The sequence below is a fragment of the Solea senegalensis genome, linkage group LG4 (genome assembly GCF_019176455.1).
Source record: "Solea senegalensis isolate Sse05_10M linkage group LG4, IFAPA_SoseM_1, whole genome shotgun sequence".
Lineage (NCBI taxonomy): Eukaryota > Metazoa > Chordata > Actinopteri > Pleuronectiformes > Soleidae > Solea > Solea senegalensis.
This window is the reverse complement of record NC_058024.1, coordinates 4,526,587-4,550,988: the sequence shown is the minus strand read 5'-3', so window position 1 is coordinate 4,550,988 and position 24,402 is coordinate 4,526,587. Positions and strand designations below refer to the sequence as shown.

General features: G+C 40.8%; 1 protein-coding gene across 2 annotated transcripts in view; it reads left to right on the top strand.

Annotated features, from left to right (window-relative positions):
• The window catches only part of LOC122768127 (RNA-binding protein Musashi homolog 1-like), a 31,830-nt gene extending 7,627 nt beyond the window's left edge, over window positions 1-24,203 (top strand). The window contains exons 5-14 of one of the 2 annotated variants that reach the window (XM_044023881.1): window positions 7,111-7,152; window positions 7,819-7,911; window positions 15,869-15,917; window positions 16,923-17,005; window positions 17,171-17,288; window positions 18,824-18,904; window positions 19,312-19,368; window positions 21,229-21,288; window positions 21,484-21,638; window positions 21,742-24,203. In XM_044023881.1, coding sequence (XP_043879816.1) covers window positions 7,111-7,152; window positions 7,819-7,911; window positions 15,869-15,917; window positions 16,923-17,005; window positions 17,171-17,288; window positions 18,824-18,904; window positions 19,312-19,368; window positions 21,229-21,288; window positions 21,484-21,638; window positions 21,742-21,783 — 780 coding nt within the window. In that variant the 3' untranslated portion in view covers window positions 21,784-24,203. Of the gene's footprint in view, window positions 1-7,110; window positions 7,153-7,818; window positions 7,912-15,868; window positions 15,918-16,922; window positions 17,006-17,170; window positions 17,289-18,823; window positions 18,905-19,311; window positions 19,369-21,228; window positions 21,289-21,483; window positions 21,639-21,714 lie in introns of both variants that reach the window. The other variant, XM_044023880.1, reaches the window with a different exon arrangement.
• Window positions 24,204-24,402: the final 199 nt, after the last annotated feature.

Here is a 24,402-nt window from a genome sequence, read left to right as displayed (position 1 = left end):
AAGACGACTAATCGATTAATCCACACAAATAATGCACATTATCAATAATGGAAATAGTCATTAGTTGCAGCTTTAGTTTATACTTTAGAGTAGTTCGCATTTTAAAAGTGTGTCTTTTGGTAATGCTTCTTCTTTTATGTGAGTTGTGAGCTGAGGTTTGACTTTAAAGATACTATTGCAAATCAAATTGCAGTCACAGTATCTGTCAGAAAAATCCCAATAATGTATCGTCCCCAAAATCGTTCCGCCCTAATTACGATATAATCTTGTACCTTATAAACGACTTAGCTGTTAATTACCACCTAGCTATGACCAGCAATTTCAAATACACATTCATTTAGGTCATATTAACATCCCCCCCCATATCAGATCTAGTGATATAGATACTGTGACTAATAATCATCCCCTCTTTCTGCTGATATAATTACATACAGTATATATATGTCATGTGTGGGGGGGCTCATTTTTATACTCCACATACATTATGTGGCTGCTGCTGAGTGTATATTATGTATATGTATGAAAGCCTGTGGGGGTAGTAGCATGGTAGCCCCAGTTCCTCTACGAGCCCATCTGTTTTGTACTCTTTGTCCTGTTAATTAATGGAATCAGAGGGGCTGCCTGCTGGGACGGCCCCACTGCACCGCTACACTGGACAGGCCCACTTTCTCATGGGCTGACTCTGTTTTACAAATGAGTGCCTTCTCTTTCCTGCTGTGCTTCTATCTATCTATCTATCTATCTATCTATCTATCTATCTATCTATCTATCTATCTATCTGATCTCTATCTGTCTGTCTCCATCCATTGATTTCATTCTTGTTTTGATGTTTGTTTTCCAGTCTGTAACACTGGTGGACGCGCTGGGCCACGTGAGGTGACTATTGGTCGTAGATTAGTCTTGAAAGTGAAACCACTAAAAAACAAAAAAAAAATCATACTGTAGCCTGTGCTGTCACTTTGCTGCTTAGTCTGAGCCGAGGTCGGACGTCACGGAGCCGGACGTCAGTCAGACCACTTTTGTGAACACTCAGTCATAACTCCACCTGAGAGGAGTGACTGTACCTTTGTCTTCCTTGCTTCATGTTCTTGAGGAGTTAGTCATAGTTTTGTCCAGCCTGACTGGGATTGTTACATCGCAGAGTTTCCTCTGTACCGTCAAACCTTTGATGAGCTATTTCTGAGTGTTTCAAACAGTGATCTGACTAAGTCCTTTTAACTTTTTTTTTTTTTGCTTTGTGGCCCGTCAGTCTTCCTCGAGGCTAATCTGTCAGTCTGATAGATGCTCTAGTTTTCATTGATTCTGCCTTCCTGTGAGTACAGCCAGATGTAGAAGTCACGTTAGATATATATTCTGTTTCTTCGCTGAAGTAGAATGATTTTTTTTTAACCGCATGGCATGACCGTAGCTGTAGTAGCACTACTACAGGTATTGCATTAGGCCTAACCTAGTGGAGATGATCCTGAGAGCTATGACATTAAAGTGCTTTCTCAACATGTGTAGTATGAGATCATTTCTGTTAGGTTTGTATAATATTTCTTATTTTATCATGTAATAAAACAATTATTGTTTCTACATATGAATGTGTAGGTGTTTACTTAAAGGAATACTTCTCCGATTAGCATTTAGCTTTGTTTGACTAGAACAGGGGTAGTATTTTTGAAAAATGGTGCTACCGAACCTCAGTTTCCCCTGAGTGGAGAAACATCGTCATTCTTTTCTTTGGTACGTGCCCACCAGTGACACTTGGTCCGAGGCTTGAAACTGTAACGCTAATCCCAAACTTTTTAGACCCACTTGTAAGGGGACGGGACCTCATTCCCAGAATGTAAACAGTGTCCTCCATCTTTGCTAACAGTTACGCTAACGGGACCGAGTGTCACTGGTGGGCACGTAAACAAAGAAAACATTTCTCATCAGGTTGGGAAGCACAATTTATCAAGAATGCTACCCCTATTCTAGTAATACAAAGCTAAATGCTAATCGGTAAAGTATTCCTTTAACTAGGCAAGAAAATTCTTATACTGCTACTACTGTCTAGTTTCAATAACACTCTTTATTATACAGGGCTGCACAGATAAAAGTAAAATCACCAAAATCACCAAGTGATCCAAATGGAAGGACGGTGCATATTTACCCCCACCAAGGATGTTTGTCTTACTGTTAGCAACTTCTGTTCGACAGTTTTTGGCACATCAATTGGATTTTTTGTGTGAAGGGCAGGTGATCACCCAAGTATGTTCCCAAAAAAAAATCAAAAACCAGCCAGACGCAAAATCCGGATGTGATCCAGATCCAGATTGATCTCAGTGACACCTCCACAAGATCAGGATGAATTTTGTCGTGCTGATGTCAGATGGTAATAGATGTATGTAGGTACAGTTCTATAAAGTCTTTTGGATCCACTAGATCAGAGTATAAAAAGTTCAGGTGCTGCCATGTAAAATGCAGGTGAGGAGGAGTGTTTAAACCAGGGGTGTCAAAATTACGGCCCGGGGGGCAGAAATGGCTCGCCAGAGGATCCGATCCGGCCCACAGGATGAAGTTGTTAAAATTTCACATTACGATCACAATCTAAACGTAATGTCAAATACAATATTTTTCACCTCCAGATACCAGACTAAATGTGTGTGCCTTTATAGATCCAGTGTGATGTGTAAATGGTAAATTTAGGCATTATATTGTTGAAATTTCACTTATATTTATCAAGAAATTCCATGTTTTGTAAAAAAAATATCCTTCATTAAATGTAAAACAAAGGAGAAAAATTCAGAGTTCTTGTTGTTAATAGGTCATCATGCTATTATTTTACAGGTCTGGCCCACTTGAGACCAAATTGTACTGTATGTAGCACCTGAACAAAAATGAGTTTGACACCCCTGGTTTAAGCCTTGGCAGAGTCTTGTTTAATCGTGGTACATTTTGTATGATGATGAGCATTATGACACTCTGCAGTGCAAACTCACTGGCCCAAAAATCTAAAATGACAGTTAAGTGTAAGAAAATACCAATTTGGTATTGGATCACAGTTAAATTGACTGCAATAATATGGTTATTGGACCATATTGTGCTGCTCTCTAGGTGAAAAAACCCAAAAATCCAAGTTCTCAAGGAAAAATATTTGTGTTTCCAAGCATAGGTGAAGAGGAAATGGATCTTTCAAGAGGCAGTTTTTCAAAAAAGAAAAAGCCCCCCCCCCATGTTAAATTGGTGAAAGGCTCTTGCATGTTTCAGTTTGTGAACACATATATTTCTGTTATATGAATATATTGGTGTATTTAGTGGTGGCGATTGCTATATGACTGCAGCCTTGTGTCAGATGTTTGAGTTGGTCTCCGACCACTGTCGCCTTCAAATCACGGCCTGTGTCTTTGCCACATAATCACCTCAGAGCAGCTCCCGTGCGCTCGTCTTGTTAAAGCAGTCAAAGGCAGGTGGGCCAACCTGAACACGAGGAAATGTAACCGTGGGGTTGCCTCTGTTTCCCCAACAAGACGGATTTGTTAAGTGAGGATGAATGTGAGACGTAGCGGTTGGAGTTAGAATTAGAGCTGAGCAATAAGTCAATGAAAATAATGTATTGAAATATAGTTTTCTTCACTATTAATGTAAGAAAAGTCAAGTCAGTTAAAAGATAGGGAGGTAACAGCCTAATCAGCCCAGTGTTTTAGTCTGTAGTCATATGGAGGGGATCTTGGTGTGTTTGCTGCTATTCGGTAATACATCTTATAGCCAATATCAGCCGATATCAATATTGTGCTGATGATTTTGCCCCAGTGTTTTTTCCCTTCTGTTCACACAGGAGAAAAAGTTAATTAACTCACATTTTATCGTGATAATTGGAAAAATATCTGTAAGTATGAGAATATTTCTTTCTTTTTTTTACGTTGTTTTGACATTTTTATTATTTATTTGGACAATCCAGGTGGTAAAGGAGGTTGAAATTCATGAAAATGTTTAAAGGAGGGCATTAAGAGTTTTATTTTCTATATTTTTTGGAATAAAACCATGTTGTTGGAATGGAAAAACCCACATTTCTTGTTTTTCGGTGAGTGCATAAGCTACTTACTGTCTGGATCTATGTTAGCATTGAACCCAAACCAGAATAAACAGCAACACCACATAGTTAAATATTAAATGTTTATTTATCACCGGTACATTATCGGATGTTGTGTGTTTTCCTAATTTTTCGGCCGTCCTGTTAGAATGTATGTTGCTTTTGTGAGTGTAAATATGAAAGTAGCACAATACAATAATAAGTGGGGATGATGTGGAGCAGTGTTCCACTGTGATTCTGTCATTGTGTTATGCCACAGAGGTCACTGCAGCTTCTGACGTACTACAGCTTTTTTTTTTCGTTCTCTATTTATCCATGTCTTAAGATGAAGGTACAATGCAGAAACAATGCCAGGGGTTGACGGAATCGTACCGAGTAGATTGAAGGAGCTGCACTTGTCATTGACAGCCACTGTGTCTTTTCCCCCCTCTTCTGCTTGGTTTTTCTGCTGAAGGGTGAAGACTGAGTACGTCACTGTGTTGATTACTGTACAGCGTGAAGCTACACATCCATATATTATGCTACCTCTGGCCCATTAAACACAGATCCAGTGCCGTGCTGCTGCTGTTTGTGAGTTGCTGATAGTCACTGGCTTTGTCTCGACGTGTCCCTGTCACTCACGTCTTTGTGCTGGGACCAGCTGGAGGTGACATGACTCTTCATGTCTTTGTGTCCCACTTCAAGGTGCAAAGTCCTTCTGCCATCCTTCCCAAGGACGCCGCAGCTGCGTCTTAGTTACCCTCTCGGAGCGACGGTAAATCAGTGCCACTTAAAGGTCCTCATAGGCTATCTGTAGGCTTTGTCGTCAGAGGCGGGGAATCATAATCGAAAAGGGATGAAAGGATCGACAGGATATGGAGTCAATGCCCTCCCTTGATTTGTGTATGTTGATCACATTGTGAGTGCTTATTCCTGGCGGTTTCATAGGCTCCTTTTAGTTGGCAATATCAGTTCAACACCTCTGATAGCGGCCGTGTGAGACACAAGGGGTTTTTCTTCACACATCCAATTATTAGAACAAAGATGGAAGTCTAAGACCATAATACACCACAAGGTCCTGTGACCTAAAATCATCTCTCGCGTCGGCGCGGGTGAGAATAACACGAGATTCCACACAAATTTAAAATGCCAGGCCGGGCTTTGCATGTTTAGCGTTATTAAAGGCCAGCTCATTCAAAACTCATTTGCTTCTAATTTTATCTGTAACCTTGACCACTGCTGCCACATTCCACTAAGGAGAAATATGGATACAGACAAATCTAGCTAATCCAAAAATGGGGGGGGTTGTGTGGATGTGTGAGATTTAAGAAAACCATACTTATCCACCTGAATTATATTCAGAATATTAAATGTTCAGTTTTGAGTCCACACTGTCTAGTTGTGTCTCAACTCAGAGAGTGTATGCATGTGTGTGTGTGTGTGTGTATGGTGCCTATGCCTGTTTGTTTGGCTGGTGCGTGTGGATTTTTTGAGGCTTGCGTAAACAAGGGGCTACTATACATCCTGACAGATTTGCATACTCACTCTATTTCTGGAGCTGCAGGCCTTCGAATTCAAGTTGAGACTTAAAGGCTCAGTGTAGTAACTAATTCTGGTTTGTTAACAGTGTGATAATTCATTGATGCCCAGAGGGGGGAACTCACTTTGCACTAGCACAGGATCAGCTACTCGCATACCCAGAGCAGACAGAGATTGAGTGTCGTTTTTTAAAGAAAGTTAAGCAGGGTGAACTTCCAAGTCTCTTAGGACACATTAGAAAAGGACTTGATTTCAGTTTTCAGACCCTTTTGGATCATCCTGCCCTGATTTATTAGCATAAAAGAACATTTTTATCTGACATTATTTCTAATGTGTGTGATGTCAGAGTTCCCTAGTTGTAAAGGACGCATGATTAAGTACAATAGATTTCCATAGTCTTTACATCTGTGATAGGTGGTGACATAAGAAGTTTAATTTACTGTCTGTTCTTCAGGGCCGCAACTAGGGATGAGTGATACGATACTGGTGAAAATCACTGGATCAGATACAAATTTACAATCCAACCAATCCAAAAAATCCTGTATATGGCATGTTTCACCATGCACAGACAGTCAACACTGAAATAGCTTCAGCACAGATGAGTTGTTAAAACAAATGTGTGGTTTTAAAGGCCTGAAAGAAGTGTTATCACGTCATCTCTAGCTGCAGCAAACAGATTCTTTTCGATTAATCTGCCAATTAGTTGTTTGGTCCAGAAGATGTTGAACATTGTTGATTAATGATGAAGCTCTCAAATGTTGTGTTTTGCCCACATACCAAATGTATTCAGTTTTAATTGGAGTTGGAGCAAAGAACAACCAGAGTGCTTGTTTTTATTATTAAAAAAAACAAGCAAACTGATTAATTACTTATCAAAAAAGTTGATGATTAATTTACTAATTGATTAATAATAAATGAATCATTGCAACCCTACTGTTTTTGAGCAAGTACGACACTTATTATGGAAGCTATTAGTATCTTAGTGACCCCCAAACATAAGTAAAATGTCTGGCTGATGCCATGTAGATAAAATATGTATCTAAATTACTTTTTGGCAAACTAAATATATATATATATATATATATATATGTACACAACATATTTTAATGCATGGCTTGTATAAGTAATGTAGATGCTGTTATTTCAATACTTTATGGTCAACTCTGTATTTTATTACCCCATAAAATGTGCAGGCCAAGCCCAGATTGTGTCGGAGTGAAGTTGGAAGGGAAAAAGAAATTGGAAATCGTTACTTATGATCGAAAAAAGTTAGACTTTGTATTCATACACGGCTGAAGTTCAACGGACGACATCAAGTAAATACCAATAAATAAAACAGATAAAAAAACAAAATCTTTAAACTGTAATGCAGTAATGCTGCAATCATCACAGTTCATCACGCACAGTAAAAATGGCAATGAAATTCATATTAGAGCCTCGTGGAATATGTACATCATTAACACTAATGTGTTTTCACATCTTTTATTTTTTAAATGTGATTTTTAACCCGGTTTCTTCTCATCTTTCTCCTACAGATTGACCCAAAAGTGGCGTTTCCACGCCGGGCCCAGCCTAAGGTGAGTGCACCACGGAGGGGGTTAATGTGTCATGTGTCTTTACTAATCAGTCAGTGGGATTAGTCGCAGACATGACCAGAAGAAGAGCGCCAATCCACTTGTCCAGCCCTCACACTGAACTCTGACCTTACCCAAATCCCCCCACTCGTGCAATCTGACCGCCAGCAGCCAACATCTCCCCCACAGACACGCACTTGAATAAAAGAAGTGGGGCAGCAACGAGTAATCGATTATTCATTGATTACTATATTAATTGTCATCTACTTTGTTCATCGATGTGTTTTTTCCGCAAAGCTTTTTAAATTTGATTTTCGTCTGGTTTCTTTGCACAATATGACAATGAAAACTAGACATTTGAGAAACCTCATCAATTCCAGGTTTGGGAGACACTAATAAAAAACAAATAAAACAATGAATGGACAGATTAATTGATTATAGATAATAATCATTTGTTGCAGCTCTAAAAAGAAATAATACATACCTGCAGTCCTCAATCAATCAAAGCGACAGACCTAAACTGAACCAGTTCAAATGGCCAGAAGCGCTTGACGGAACCATAGATTAGATAAACACAACCAAACACTACATTTCTTTATCACTGGCATCTTCCCCTCTGGCCTAATGTGATTAGTGGTAAACGATGCCTTCTTCTTCCTCTGTTTCTAGTTGGTGACCAGGACAAAGAAGATCTTTGTCGGCGGGCTGTCAGTCAATACCACCATTGAAGATGTGAAGCAATACTTTGACCAGTTTGGAAAGGTAAGCCCCACAAATCTGGCATCTGTTTTGTAGCAATCACACCGCTGGCGACAGGTTTCTGTCTCCTCAGCAGCTGTTTGCGACCTTCTCTGGTTTTCTTTTCACAGATATAAACCTCTTTTGTTACAAGGGTGATCTTTTGAATAGATTTGTGGTGATTTGTGGTTTAGTTTGCTGTATCCATTATAAAGTGACAGAATTGTTTGTTAGTTTAAGAATTACTTTTGCCAAATTGTACCTGTTTTAGATGAAAAACTCTTGTCACGTCACCTGTTTCAGTCATCTAACTATTTCAACTACTCATCCCTAACATTTGGCGACTGTTTTAATTTTAAAACTACAGAGTTTTACAACTAAAATGGAACCAGTAGCGTTTTTAAACGTCTCCTTGATTTTGGACCTAAAATGCCGAGGCGGAGCAGGCGGCAGGGACACATCTGGATATTATGGTATCATCTTGTGTACATATACAGATATCAGATATTGACAAGAAGTCCAGTAGTGTGCATTCCGAATAAAAATAATTATGCTAATTATGCTTTTCTTAATGTTCAGTCACCTGATTGTATGGATCGCTGTTTTTCTTTGCCCCAGAATGAGCCTTTCATGCTTATATTCAGCACTGGTTCAGCTCCACGGTGGCTGCCGTCTTGTACCACTGTGTTGTTACAGTAGCCCGCAAGGGATTCACTTAACATCTTTTGAGTTTTGATGCTAACTGAAGGCTACATTAGTTCTCCAACACACTTGAAAGGAACGAGAGTGAGATGAGGGACGTTCAGCTGCAGCGTTCACCTTCACCTGCACTTTTAAAACAGAAACTTAGGAGCATGGATGTAGTCTACTGACTAATAATAATAATAATAATGCTCAGTGTTCTTCATGAGACAAAATGTTTAAACACAATAATACACATAAGAAGAGATGAAGTGCATCGTTAGATCAACTTATTGATTGATTTTTTCGGTTCCATTCTGATTGCGGTTGTTTTGAAAGGACGAGTGAGGAGACGAGGACAGGATGCAGTGAAGCATTTCACACATATAACGCACCTGATTTGTACTTTGACTCCCTCGTACCCCCTCACTCGATTAAAACAACAACACATCAGTCAAAGTTACAGTGTAACTGGGATTTTACAGTCACCCAGTGTAGACATCTGTTCTGTGAAAAGCCATTACATATTCTTCTTCTTCTTCTTCTTCTTATTCGTTTCAGGACTCTGATTGAATCTATTACACATTAATACAAGTTGTTAATTTCAGTGATGAGCCGTTTGCGTCGTGCACAATTAGCTCACTATTCCTGCACTTACTAACGTGTTCCCTCTGTGGTATTGATGTTGGTGTTACCGCTGACTCAGTGTGTGGACTCATTTTAATCAAGTTCCGTCAAATTAGTCGTGCTCCTACATGGTCTTTCCACCCACCCACCGGTGGGCAACCGCAGATGCTACCACTGGAGAGCAGGCAACTCTTGTTGGGAAATCGCTGCTCTAATGGACCTTTGATAAATTGTCCCCGTCGCTTGGCTGTGGCTGTATGCCTCTGACATGTTTCATTAGCAAATCCACAGAGACGTGATTGTTTTACACCCTTTAATTCAGTCATTGTTGGTTTCAGTCAGTGCATGACAAAAGGTTTGGAATGGGCCAGAGTCAGAAAGCGGTGAGAAAAAGTCCAGATGTTGAAAGTGAAAGACAGGACTGAGCTCGAGAAAAACCTGTATGTCCATCAATAGCCTGCTCTGCCATCTACAGCATTAGTTTGTTAGTTTGTCTCTTTTGTTAGTTCTTTTTTTTTGCTGTGTTTTCAGTCAGATCTTCAGTGTTTTTAGCTTCCACATTTGTCCTGCTCAAGCTCCTTTGAATGAAATTTGGTGAAAAGGCAAACCCATGCTGTGGAGACAGATGAGTGGGCCCGGGCAGAGGGAGGAAGAGAAATAGCAGCGAGAGGAGGGGAAGAGAAGAGGAAGGTGGCGGGGGACTGAAAGGGAAGAAGCAGCCCCCCATGGAGACAGAGGGAGGGGAACTCTGAAAGGGTTGAAGGGCAGAGAAAAGGAGGAATGTTGAGATAGTGAGGAAGAAAAGTGGCTGTGAAGGGGAAAAAACACCAATCTGATGGGGCGTGAGTGTATGGAAGTCACCATCATGCATGAAATGCTGCTTTGGGTCACTTTTTTAGCCAACTACACTTGTGTGTGTGTGTGTGTGGGGGGGGTAATAAGGTTCAGAGTCTTCACAATCTACTAATCAAATGCAACAGCTGCTCCTGTAACAGCTTGCCCCCACCAACTTTATCCAAAATGACTACCTCATACACCCCCCACACCCCATACAGCCACAAACCCGGCGCCTTTCCCTCTCAGCTTGTTGCCGTGGTGACCTGCTTTTGCCCATTGTCCCGCTGTAACCCAGTGGTGTTTTTTTCCCCCCTTTTCCTTTAAAAAATGCTCGAGAAGTGTGTATTTGCATGAATGGAAAGAAGGCCGTGTGTGTGTGTGCGTGAAACAGTGTGACAGTGGCCCGCGCACATTTGTCCAGATACAGACAGACAGTCCGGCTCACAGCCAGTGGTCCACTTGTCGCAAACATTAAGTGTGCGGTTTCGCTGCTGTTGGCGAGCAGGAGTGTTTGAAAATGAGCGTTGCTTCAGGATGTGGGCCTAATGGTTTGGAAGAAATTAACAGCTCGGAGCTCCTGCTGCCTCGTGTCTGGCTCTGTTTGTCTCTCAGCTGGCCCCTGTCTCGTGTTTGGGGTGTTGCCATATTTCAGGTACTAGTTCAAATATGTTAAATACTGTATGAAAAACTGCCAACGTTAGTTTTCAAAACAGGTGCTGAAGTCTTAAAGTCGAAATATTAGACAGTGTTGCCACCTTGCTTCCCAGACTTGAGGCTGTCATGGGTTACCAGAAGGATCTGCCCTCAGACCTGGTGTCACACTGTGTTTATACACATACTCATACACATACATAATTGTCTCACCACCGTGTGTTTCATTTTAAAGGATTGAATCTATTTGGTTGTTTTTTTGCTGGTTAGCAACAGGGCGGAGATTGAAAGTGTAAGTGTTTCTGCTCGGAGCAGCATCGTCACACGATGAGGCAACAATACAATTAGTTAGTATATGTGAGAGTTAGCTTACATAAACTCAAAATTATGGATGCGCGATATTAAACATTTTGCCCATATCTGATATGCTGATACATTGGTAGTGATTGTATATAATATTTTTTTGTTTGTATTGTGTATAATTTTTCCCTGCGCCCAACTGCAGAGGTCATTGAGTTTCTTCTGTAGGGAAATCAACGTAATGTTTTGCATACTCATGTCGTGGCAGGTGTAGGTAGCGCATTTGCTGATATCCTATAATACATTTCAAAGCTGTTGTAAATGAAAGTTTTAATGGGATAAAACTGCCGTTGTTAGCAGTCTTTCATCTGAACACGTTAATCTTTGATGACAAGTCCTGGTGACTTAATACATTTCTTACATAATGTGTTTGTAGTTGGGGGGTCGTGGATCATGGTTTATTTCAAGGTGGATGAGGTTGTGACTTGTGTCAGTGTTGCTGAGCACATTCAGTCAAAGTGACTGCAGCATTGAGTACACACACTCCGATCTAAGACAACGTTCTCCCCACAGGATGAGGGGATATTTAGACTGTTTGCACACGTGAGACCAAAGCTCTATTATGGACAGTGCCGATCCCACTGTGCATTCCTGCTCAGCAGGAGGTAGTTCTTGTTTATTATCTGAGCCCGGTTACAAGGGGCAAGTTTGGACGGAGTAGGACTCAATGCCCTGTTTATTTTCATACTCTGGCACCGCCTCGCAGAAGGAAAACACAGAATGCACTATGCATTTTCTGCAACTCTTTGATACGTGCCGAAGTTTATTTTGTTTTGAAGTGTACTTCTGAAGACACACTTGCGCAAACGTAATTAGACAGAAACGGTGTCTCAGTGGACACGTCAGGTGTTTTGGCCCGAGTCAGAGGCATATGCTCGTGTTTGTTTTTTTCCTAACTGAACAAATCTGAGTTGATTTCGCTCGTCTCTGGACCAGTGAGATCACAGGAGCTGTGTTTGTATGAGAACTGAGTCTGAATCCTGAAGTGAAGGTCTTGTGATCTCCCTCAACCTGGTGAAGAGCTAAGACAACACTGCCCCTCTCCCTCCCATAATTGAAAGTAGTGTCTCTGTGTATCCAAGAAATGTCTTTTTAACTGGAAATCATGATTTGGCAATTACAGTTTTAGCATTTCAGTCACACTGGCAGTTACTGTATGTTAAAACCAAAGGACGTCCTTGTTTTTGCGGTTTATCCTGCGTCTGTCCTTTAAACTGGAATCAAGAGAATGAGTTGCAGCACTAAAGTGAAGGAAGAAGTGGATAAAATGAAAAGTGCAGCATGTGGACAGGGCAGACGGGAAAAGTAAGGACTCCACTCACCCATGTGAGCTGGCGATTTGGAGGCTTGACTGAACACTTTGTCTGCTGGCCTGTTTAGAGAGAAAGAGAGACAGAGTGAGAAAGAGAGAGAGAGGGGGAGATGTAAGGAGACAGCAGGGGGAAAACATGTGAACCATGCCACTTTTCATAATGTTGGGATAAAGTGTGATGGACTTGCCAGCTAACACGCGGTTGTATGGTTCTGAGCTAAAAACCTGGGTATTTTTAAATGCGGCACCGTTCACTCTGGTGTCGCTGCATCTGAGAAACTTCACAAGGATATGACCTTAACTTTTCCCTCACTCCCTGCTTGCATGCTGAGCGGTTAGGGACTGAGCCGCTGCTAAGCCAATCTCAGACCCCCGCAGCTATCCAATCAGATTGTCTTACAGCACCCTGGGCAGTGGACACTGGAGATTGTCCTCTTATTGGTTCTGGCAAGGGCAAGGGACTGGTGTGCGACCACAGCATAAGCTCTAACATGTTTGCAAGTCAGGACACGCTTGTATTCTCATGGAAGACAATTAGGCTAACCATATTAGCTTGACTGTTAATTATTTTATCATACACACACACACACAGATATATATATATATATATATATATATATATATATATATATATATATATATATATATATATATAGGCACAGTAGCGCCATTTAAAACTCCAGTGACTACTTTGTGCTAGCTAAACCCCCAGAATAGATGCCGCTAGTGCTAACAGGCAAGCTAGCTGTGTGTGTAACTCTAGTCTCATGATAGCACGTTGGCTCGCAGCTGTCTACTTACTGTCCTGTTCCCTGGCTCTCTGCTGTGTCATTGAGTTTGGACGACCGGAAGGTCGGAAGGCAGAGGAGACGAGAGGAGAGGAGAGGAGAGGAGAGGAGAGGAAGGGAAAGGAAAGGAAAGGAGAGGGAGGGGGTTTAAAAGTGAATGAAGGACAGAGAGAGGAGGGGGAGCTCTGTGTGTGTGTGTGTGTCCAAGCTGTACATTGTTGAGGAGTTAAAAGGGTCAGCGAGGCCGTGCTGGAGCGACTTTGATCTTCTCTCCATGTTCATCATTTGGCAAAGAAAAATAAATGAACTTTTTTTTTTACTTGCACAGGTGTGTACACATACACAGACACAATCACAATCAGGCTTGAGGATGTGTGTGTGTGTGTGTGTGTGCGCGCGCATGGGATGAAAATGGTTCTTGTGAGGACATGTTGACATTGTGGCCACATTTTTAGAAGCAACTTTATTTATTTAATTCAGCAGGGACGTTGCACATTAAGGAAACATCAACATGCTAATATGCCAGATTACAGCCATTAGCTAATTTACATCATAATTTCCCTTTGGCCCTTTGGTTGATGGAATTAGACAAAATACTCAAGTATATACACTAAAAAGTAACAAAAAACAAGAGCAAAGGTTAAAGTTAAAATATTGTTGTGTTCTAGTTAACAAAGACAGACTGCTAACAAAATAAAGTGTCATACTGCAGCAAGGCAGGGAGTAAGGACAATTCATTTCAATGTGATTAAGGGACACAACATGTACAGTGACTGGTGCTGGTTTTTGAGGGTTAAGGGTTGGGTTAGGATGAAGTGAAAATGTAAGGGTTGTGGTTAGGCAATAGTCTTGAGATGTTTAAAGTTAGGGTAAGTGGTTGGGAAATCCTTAAAGCCTGTGTCCTCACAACTATAGAGAGACAAGTGTGTGTGTGTGTGTGTGTGTTAGGGCTGCATGATGTAATGAAAACATGCGATTATGTTGAATACTGCAATGTTTATATGGCGTGATAATTAAACAGACACTTTTTTTCAAGCAGCTATATTTCTGTGGTCGAACAACTTAGCATGATGAGCAATACAATGAGGGCCCTGGTCATCCTAAAGACTGTATATGAAAAAGAATTATTTTCCGGTTTATTCTCTGAAGCCAACCCAAAATAACAATATATTTTGGAGCCATCACTTGGCTCTGTTGAATGTAAATCTTTTGGAAAATTACGCTTTCTTTCTTACTTGATTTACCCTTATATCAATTAACATATGTTAGTTTCCTTAATCGAGCTTGTTTTCAAAATGTTAAAACATAAAGTGTGGCAAATATCAGTGGGCCCCAGCATGATTGACAGGTACTATGGTCCAATCGGAGCCTGGTTGCAGGCTATGTCCGATACCAATATCTCACACGTTTGTGCTGTAGCCATTTCAAGCTATTTCAAAGACATAATTCTTCTCCCATAAAGAAGAAATAAACCGCCCACAACATGACTCAGCTAAAATGCTGTGACCAATTTTTATTGACATTTTTACAGTCTGTGCATAGTGAAGCATGTAATATATATAGGATTTTTGGATTGTGTGGGGTTTCACACTTGTACCTGTCCAATCCAGTGACTGTGACCAGTATTGTATTGACTCATCTCTATTCAAAATGGTAGTTGAAATTCTTATGGGTGACATTAAGACCAATATCCACTTGGTTCATCCAGAGGCCTCTGCCACTCAGGTTACACTGGTTTGAGTTTCAGTACTTGCTGCCCTAATCGAAATAGCCATGTGGTCAGATACTCCCCGTGTCCCCATGTGACATAGGAAGGAAGGTTTTTAATGAATGAGGCCAACAGCAAAGAGAAATTGAAAAGTTGTTTTGACAGGCCTCCCAGGCCTTGGCTTCACTGTCTCACCACCTCATGCCATCAGAGCTGGAGAGCAGAAGCTGCTAACTTTCCTGCCAGTGAAGGACATGGGAGAGGGAGGGAGGAAACAGGGTGAAGAGGGGGAGGAGGAGGAGGAATATGAATAGGGCAGCAAGTGGAGTGAGTGCAGAAAGGAAAGTGGAGGGAGAATAAAAGGAGAGTGTGTTGACAAAGACCCCGGTTCACTTTGTTCTCTCCTCTCTGATCCAAAATGTTCACAGAGGGATTTTCTCTGCTATATTTTAAAACTTTACCTATTTTTTTTCCTAATCACTGCATTATTCATCAACATGTCCTCCTTTTCTCTTTTTCTGTCTGTCACATGCGTTCACTTCTTTTGCCCTCTTTTCACTCCGTTCTATTCACTGAAGCAAGTTTGGATTGGAAGGGGGCAAGTTTCTCCTAATTGAAATTCTTTACATGGTCTCCATGGGAATAGTAAACTTTGCAGAGGGGGTGAAAAAAAAAGAAAAAAAAGAGCAGAGTGAGGGTGAATGAAAAGAGAGTGGGGAGAAAAAAGAAGCAGGAAGACAGGGACAGAGCAAAGAGTGGGGAAAGAATGTCCTCCAACGAACATTCACGTCTTTTTTTCATGATGATAGATAGTATATTTTATTTTTTTTCTGTTTCTCTTTTGTCACCTGTCACCCCTCCCTCTCTGTCCTCCATCTGCTTTCCCCTCTTACTCTAATGCTAAAAAGGGGACAATGGCACCCCATGCTGTGTAATGGTGTGTGTGTGTGTGTGTGTGTGTGTGTGTTAATGCTGCTACTGTTGCTCATGTCTGTTTCTTTTGCTTTGTTCTCGCAGGTCGACGACGCCATGCTCATGTTCGACAAAACGACCAACAGACACAGAGGTGCGTATGGGGCGTTAACGTCGCTCTAGCACAGTTAGTGAGACACGCACACCTGTCCCCCGTGAATAAGAGGAGGAACTCTGCGGCACAGTGGCGCTCGATTGTGTCTCTCAATAGACTTTCTCTCTCGTCTTCCGTCCTCTCTGGCGTCCCCTCGCTTCATTCGGCTCCGTCGTCTCTCAGTGAGTCAGAAGTGCGGCGCCCACTGAGGGTCGCAGCGCAGGGTCAGGGCCCTCACGGGCGAAGATGTAACTTAATGAGACAAGTGAGGAAAGTGAGGAGAAGGAAAAACAGGAGGGTGGAGTAGAGACTCCTCCATGATATCAGCTGAACCATGCTAGGCTCACGCTAAGGGGCTGCACACATGAAAACAGCTCTAACTAAACATGTTACTTTGGGAAAATGAGATCATAGCTCCACCTCTCTTGCGCTTGCATCCGCTGCCGCTTATTTCCGCTGTTGTCGCCTTTCTCGTCTCATGTTTGGAGGTTGTTTTGGTATGTTTTTTTAAATGAAGGCTTATTTAAAATAGAAGGTTTGTGCACAGCACACACGGCGGTAATCACATGCTCAACGTCCTCTTTCGTTTTGGGAGCTTTGTGTGGATAAAATAATGAAAAATTTCAAATTAAAAGAAAATTTTCCATTTGAAAAGTTTTCTGATACAAGTTTCAGCTCAGTATCTGACACGTGTATATCAAGTGAGCGTGCAGGTCAACAGGAAGCAGATTCTGTTTGCTAAGTTTCAGAAAGTACTATGAACACAAAACAACAATAGGGAAAGTAAGAACAAGGATTTATGTTATAAGACCGTGAAGAAGGTGAAACTAAAATTGAAAAATAGTTTAATGTGGATGGAGCCTGAGGTGAGCAGCTGCCTGTGTGAGACTTAATGAAGGCTGGAGCATGGATCGGGGCCTTTTTTCGCGTGCACTCAGTTGACCCTTGTTTTCGTTTTCCAGTGCAGTGTTGTAATAAGAGTTTATATCTGTGTGTGTCCTCCAGGTTTCGGCTTTGTTACCTTTGAAAACGAGGACGTGGTGGAGAAAGTGTGCGAGATCCACTTCCACGAGATCAACAGCAAAATGGTAAACGACACATTCTCCTCAGCTTTGAGATTTCAGTTAGAAAGTGAATCGAATCTCTTCTGCATTTTAGTTTATGTCATTTTGTTATTTCATTTAGACATAAATTGTATGGTATTACTTTATATATTTGTCAGTTGTGGGTAACATTTGTTTCTTATGTTTCAGGTGGAATGTAAGAAAGCGCAGCCCAAGGAGGTGATGACGCCGACAGGCTCGGCCAGAGGCCGCTCCAGAGTGATGCCTTATGGGATGGATGCCTTCATGCTGGGCATTGGCATGCTGGGTAAGATCAGTGTCATTTTGTTTAATATAGTATTATAATGTGTTAAACTATATAAATTAAACACTTTAATTATTTGAAATAATTCCAATAATTAAATCTACTGTCCATTTGAAAAGGAGACAGTAATAACATATTTATTTATGGTTTTCCAATCACTTCAGTGCTCTGTGTCTTTGTGCAATAATAAACCTTAACATAGTCGCCTCATGTTAAAAATATCCTCTGCATCTCCTGCTGTGTAGTATTCCTTACACAGAATCCAGTTGACTTCATGTTGAAAAGCCTTGATTTGGTTAATATTATTCTCTGAGCTGATGAACAAAACCACAGTGCATGTGAAATTTAGAGGTCACAGTCTGAAGGACGATTCAGCTGTGCTCAATGGAGCAAAATCACTTGAAACGAGGAATTAAGAAGGAAAAAAAACGGTGCTCCGCTCATATCATTTGTTGCTGATTGGCTCCCTCTGCTGGGCATTTTAACACTGCACTGCACTGTTGTCATCATTAATGCCGGAGGATTCACGATATGACGATATCCAAAATCTAAGACAATATCTTGTATCATGTCACGATATAGATATAGATGTAAATGTAGATATATTGCATCATTAGCATATTCTAGCATATGCGATATAATGTGAGAATTATATTATATACAGGTGCAGGAGGAGAGGGACGAGGAAACCAGACTAATATTAATTAAGGTCTTATTGTTTTTCTTCACCTGAAGAAGAGACTTTTCTTATGAAGTGAATCCAGAGAGTCTTGTTTACTACGGTCAGCTGGTGATCTTGTAATCAGGACATACACATTGTTTACGGGACATCCTGATCTTGAATTCAACAGGTCTTGAATACAGTGGTAGAATATTTGAATCTCCTTGTCTCGTGAACAGATGACCCCAGTTGACCTCAGTTTACATTTACATTCATGGTCTCGGGCTTTCTCACTATACTCTAATGCAACTGCTGCACTGCATTTATAATATGTGTTTCCTGGTGTACTGGACCTGTATATATGACGTTATAATTTATGTGAATTTACTTGCTGCATCAGAGCAGATGGAAATGCATGCTAGGAGACTGGTTTTGATAACATCAACATGCAAAGATGACCACATAACATCTGTCAATATGCACATTCACTATGTCATAATAGTTCTCCAGGAAGAAACAAGCTAGGGAGGAATACAATAAACTAAACAAAAAAGAAAAGGGAGGAATACAATAAACTTTTTCTTAAAAGCCATGCTGTTTCTTTAAATCTTTGTATAAATTGTTAAAACTGAATGACTATATTGATCAGACTAATATGAGTATTTTATAGGCAAAGGTGATTTTCTTTCATCACTAATCAGAGTATTTAAGCATAAAAGCTACCAGTTAGCACTGAGAAACAAACTTTAATGACATATTATATTGAAGGTTGCATCTCTGGACTCATTTTTCGGTTTTCCAGAAGATCTGTCTCCTCAAAAACGTCCCTTTGTGTGACGTTAAAGGAAATAATTGATGATTTTGTGTCTTTTTAAAGGCTACCCAGGTTTTCAGACTACTACCTACACCAGCCGCAGTTACTCTGGGATCGCGCCTGGATACACTTATCAATTCCCAGGTACGTCTGTGATCATCTCACACTTTCTATCCACTCTGTTGATTCAGCTGTTGAGGAAATCACATGTTTACAGTACGACTACGAGCCCTCCCGCGGACGGACACGTGCACACGCACGTCACATTCATCAGCAGCGACTCTGGCTGCTCGCGCCACGTCTCAAACTCTCCTCTGAAATGTTTGTGCTTTGCCTGGTTTCCGCTTTTATTCTTCTGTGTTTATTTATGCATTGATGTAAGACCCTTTCATTTTGCTCTCTCCCCCCTTACCTTTGCTCCCTCCTTCCTGTCCCCTGGATTTTTAACTTTTTGGGCCTGTGTTTCCACATTGTCTCTGAGTGTGTGTGCAGCTTTGTGGTTGACAGTGACTATTGACCAACCTCTCTCTCTCTCTGACCTCTGTCTCCAGAATTCCATTTAGAGAGGACCCCCCTCTTGGCATCAACCCACCCCCCTGAGCTGGCAGGTTAGTGGCTCCTTACTCCTGCACTAAAGCCAAATTCACACTACACGAAAAAGCCAATTTAAACACAGGTTTAAACATGTTTTTGACCAGTGGGAATGTTTTTTTTAATCAGCATTTCCTCTGAAAAATGCTCTGCCGTGCACACACATTGTCAGTGGGAACACAAGTGAACATGCAAATTGTTTTCTTCGTCTGCCTCATTTCAGGCGGTGATGCAAATCCCTGCGTGGTTTCCCGAGCAACGCTCTAACACACATTCATCTTTGCTGCCATAAGCACAACTATGAGCCATGAATGTACATTTCTTTTATGTCATTAATCAATTTGTAATATGTAGAACACCATCAATCATGCACTGTTGACATAAGGAGAACCAGGTAAACCTGCTCATTTTCACTGGCTCTTGGTCAGACATCACTAAGTGTAACATTTATAAAGATCCACCGATGTCTTCCTCCTGCGCCACAGACCCCCTGTCATTTTCCAGCATGCTAGAAATTTGATTTTCATTTGACAAGATGATGTATGGCTTGGAGACAGTGGCACAGGAGGTGGCAGAGCTGAAGATGCTGAGATCTCTGTTGGGAGTGACCAGGATGGACAGGATTAGAAATGAGAATATTCGAGGGACCGCTCAGGTTGAATGGGGAGAGTCAAGGTTGAGATGGTTTGGTCACATACGGAGGAGGGACGGTGATTATATTGGACAAAGGATGTTGACGATGGAGCTGCCGGGCAGGAGGTAAAGAGGAGGACCGCAGAGAAGGTTCATGGATGTTGTAGAAGGAGGACATGAGGACAGCTGGTGTAACAGAAGATGACACAAGTGATAGGACAAGATGCAGGCAGATGATCCGCTGTGGTGACCCCTAAAAGAAGAAGAAAATTAGATCAGGACAAGGTGACAGCAGCCGTCGCAGGTTACAGCTGTTGTCACAAGGAAAGAGACAAAAGAGAAATACAACATCAAAGAATATTCACAGACTATAGTCGACCTGTGGACACAAAACCAAGCTAAATTAAGCCTGATCTGTCTTTCATGATGAAACATTTCAGTCAAATAAAATATGGTGTAGTGTGAGAAAGTCAAATGATGTGCGGTGCATTTAAACCATGACGACTAAGAATCATCACATATGTACTGTAGAGCTAAAGCATTATCAGTTATTAATCAATTTCTAAATTAATCACCTATTTTGATCATCGATTAATCAGTTTGATGTTTGTTTTTTTTCATTATTTAAAGAAGTCTTCAGATGTTTCAGCTTCTTAAATGTGAATATCGTATGGTTTCTTTGATCCATATAACAAAGAACTCATTTAAACTTAACAAGACATTTGAGAATATCATCACTCCCAGGTTTGAAAAACACTGATCAACTTTTTCTGACATGTTAGGGACCAAATGATTACCCTGGAGCGACTTCAGTGGACATGTGTGCTCACACATGTACAGTACAGCCCCCTCTGATCATGTGAGGTGTTTGAGTTTAAAAGCACAGGTTTTAGTGTCAGGAGTCCTGAAGTTCAGACTTGTTTTATGTCCTTTTTACATGTAGCGACAGGATGTTGTCCTACAAAGCAGCTTCTTCAGCTCTGTGTTGATGCTGCCACCCAGTGGCTCTAAGTGGCATCTTGCCGTCCTTATTTTTCCTCACCAAGATTATTTTGTGTGTCACTTAAAGAGCCTAGATTTCGATGCCATGTCATTGGTGCAGCTGTTGGTTTTTTTTCTCTCCTCCGATGGCAGCAGATGTGTGAGCAGATGTCGACACAGAGCTGTAGATTGTTACTTAACGATTTCACATGCGCGTCATCTGGAGTGTGTCATGATTCAGTTGGTGTGTTTTAATCCCTCAGCCATTCCCCTGACTGCGTATGGACCAATGGCGGCAGCTGCAGCTGCAGCAGTAGTTAGAGGTACGTGTACTTGTGTGCGTGTGTGTGTGTGTGTGTGAGAAACTGAGACACACTACGTGTCTATTTGTGCATATTTGTATGTTTGCCTCAGGTAGTGAGTGCTTGGACCAATAAAAAAATATTTTTAGACACTGTGAGTGTGTGTGTGTGTGTGTGTGTACAAAGCCTTGAAGCTTGACTTCTTATCTCCTCTAGGCTCCACCCCTTCACGCACAGCTGGTTTCCTGGGCACCAGCAGCCCTGGACCAATGGCTGATCTGTATGCTGCAGCCAATCAGGACTCAGGTGTCGGCAGCTACATCAGCGCCGCTAGCCCCGCCCCCAGCACAGGGTTCAGCCACGGTCTAGGGGTAAGTCTCTCTCTCTCTCTCGTGCATACACACACACACATGGATGCACTCATGTATTTATAGGCGGTGTACTCAGCCTCTGTGTGTGTGTGTGTCTCCTCAGGGCCCTCTGATTGCTACTGCGTTCACTAATGGCTACCACTGAGAAGACTCAAGTCACTGAAGATGGGAGGGGCTTCTCTTCTGCTGATGAGCCAATCACAATACTGGCTGCCCACTGATGGCACAACCCGATTGGCTGGCCACACGCTCTCACTGGGCTCCCTGTGGCTCCACCCACCGACTGAATATCTTTTTAAATCCTGAACTCTTGTTTTGCTGTACTAATCTCACTTCAACATAACGTCCCCATCTCTCTCTATCTCTCTCTCTCCTCCTTTGTCCTCATATAGTCGAACAACTAGACTCCACCCACTGTTATCCATTTATTTTGAAGCTGAGAAAAGAAAAGAAAAATCTCTGAGGAAACATTTGTCGTCTTTGACAAATACACAGAGGACTATTGAGTTTTTATCTTTATTATTATTATTATTGTTATTATTATTGTTGTTGTTGTTGTTGTTATTATTATTGTTATTTTATTTCAATGTTATTGTCAATGTCATTTCATCATGAAATCATTGAAAGCTGTTACTGAAGTGGCTCGAGGGAGGGAGGGGGCAAAAAAACAAAAAGTCTGTCTGGAAAAACATTTTTAACAACGAAGAACAAATTCAACCGTCGTTTTTTTGTTTGTTTTTAACGCAAGCTTCACACAAACATGGAAAAAAAAACAACTAAAATGTATATTTTGGTAGTCTTTAAAAACAAAACCTTTGTAATATTGTTATTAATAATGACATAATAATGATAATCTGTAAGGTATTTTATTCTGTAATTGGTTTTAAAGCAATGTTTTTATGTCTTCCTGTAAGATATTGTACATAGACGTTGGGGGTGGGGGTGTAGGGGTTACTGAACCGGCTGGCATGCCATTGGTTGGTTTGGAAAGGGTTTATTACGTGCAGGATGTCATCTACTACTTTGTGTGGTCATCTCACTACTTTTATCAGTATGCATAATGGTATATGTGTACGTCGTTGGCCAGTCCGCTCCAGCGTCGTCTGAGAGACTAAAACTGTCGACAGCTTCCAGGAGTTCGCCTGCCTGCCATGTTTGCTCAGTTAAAAAAAGGAAAAAAAAAATGCTTTTGTTATGACGTCATCACTTTGTTTGCTTTACTTCTTTATTTCTTTTTTGTTTTTTGTTTTTTCAAAAAAAAAAGAAGCATCATTGACTTTTAAGTTGAAACACCCAGATTTCTTGTATCTTCACCTTGATTACAGATGATGATGATGATGATGATGGAGGAACCATGACCTTAAACAGGAGAAATCAGGGGTTTACTGGGGGGGGGAGGGTTGCGGTCAGGGGTTGACTTGACTTCCTCTTTTTTGAAAATATTATATATTTTTTTGTGCGATTCACTTCTTAATGTTTTTGTTTTGTTTTTTTTTGTTTTGTTTTTTTTCTAATGAAAACAAATGAAGGACATTCTCAGAGAAGCAATTGTAGAAAACATCACGGTCATGTTCTGTCCTCGTTTCACTATTGAAGGTGCATGTGGTTGCGTCTGAGTGTGTGTGAGTAAGTGAGTGTTGTGCGCAAACATCAAAGGTGTAATATGGAACTACTTTTTGGCAACGATTTGAGCATTTCGATTGCCTTTGTTTTTGGTACTGAAAAAAAAAAAAATCGCCCTGTTCCATTTTGGCTCATCTGCTCCTCTCCCCTGCCTCTCTCTCCCAATGTTTTTGTTTTAGTTTTGATAAAATTGTGGTCCTCTGGAACTGACATATTGTTCATATACAGTTGCTGCTCCATGTGGTGGTGAAAAGAGGGGGTCTGGGCAGGGAACCACAAATCGAACAGGGTCTCGCTCCCAGTCGGCTCTGACACAGGACTGACTTCAGTACAGACGACACTGGCTGGCAGGAAGAGCCCCCCCCCCAAAAAAAAAACAAAAACCTAAACAAAACAAATAAACAAACAAACAAAAAATGAATGAAACATTTGCAAAAACAAGCAGCTTCTTTGTTGGGACTTTTCCCCACATTGGAAAACTTCCTGATCAGCCAGTGGTTCCTCTGTCAGACCTCCTGGGACACGACATAAAACTACTGCTGGACACCAACACTGTAACTTTTTAACTTACAATAAAGCAATAAGTTATTTTTTACCTTACAAATGAAAATAGTACTATTATTGGTAATAGCAGACGACGTGTGGATAATTCTGCGGCATTAAGACTTATTTTCAGAAAAAAAAAGAAACTATATTTTTCTGTTTTAAGATCTTGTTCCCCTTGTATATTGATTTTAATGATGTCTTTTATCTTGTGTTGATGTAAGTAAAAGGGCCAATGCTTTGAATGAAGCTTGTTGCTCGACGTGAGCTCAGTTAAAGTTGAAGATTGGGGCTGTCCTCTGCCAAGCTTTACAGCAATGCTTTTCTTTTCTCCTGTTTTTTTTTGTTTTTTTTTCTGACAGTTTCAATTTTAAAATCCTAATAAATTATTCTAAAGCATTTGACCGCAACTGTTTTTTTTTTCCTTTTTCCTATACATTTTATTGTGTCTGTGTATATATGTATGTATATATGTATGTATATACATATATATATATATATATATATATATATATATATATATATATATATATATATATATATATACATATATATACATATATATATATATATATAGACATACTGATGCCACAAAAAG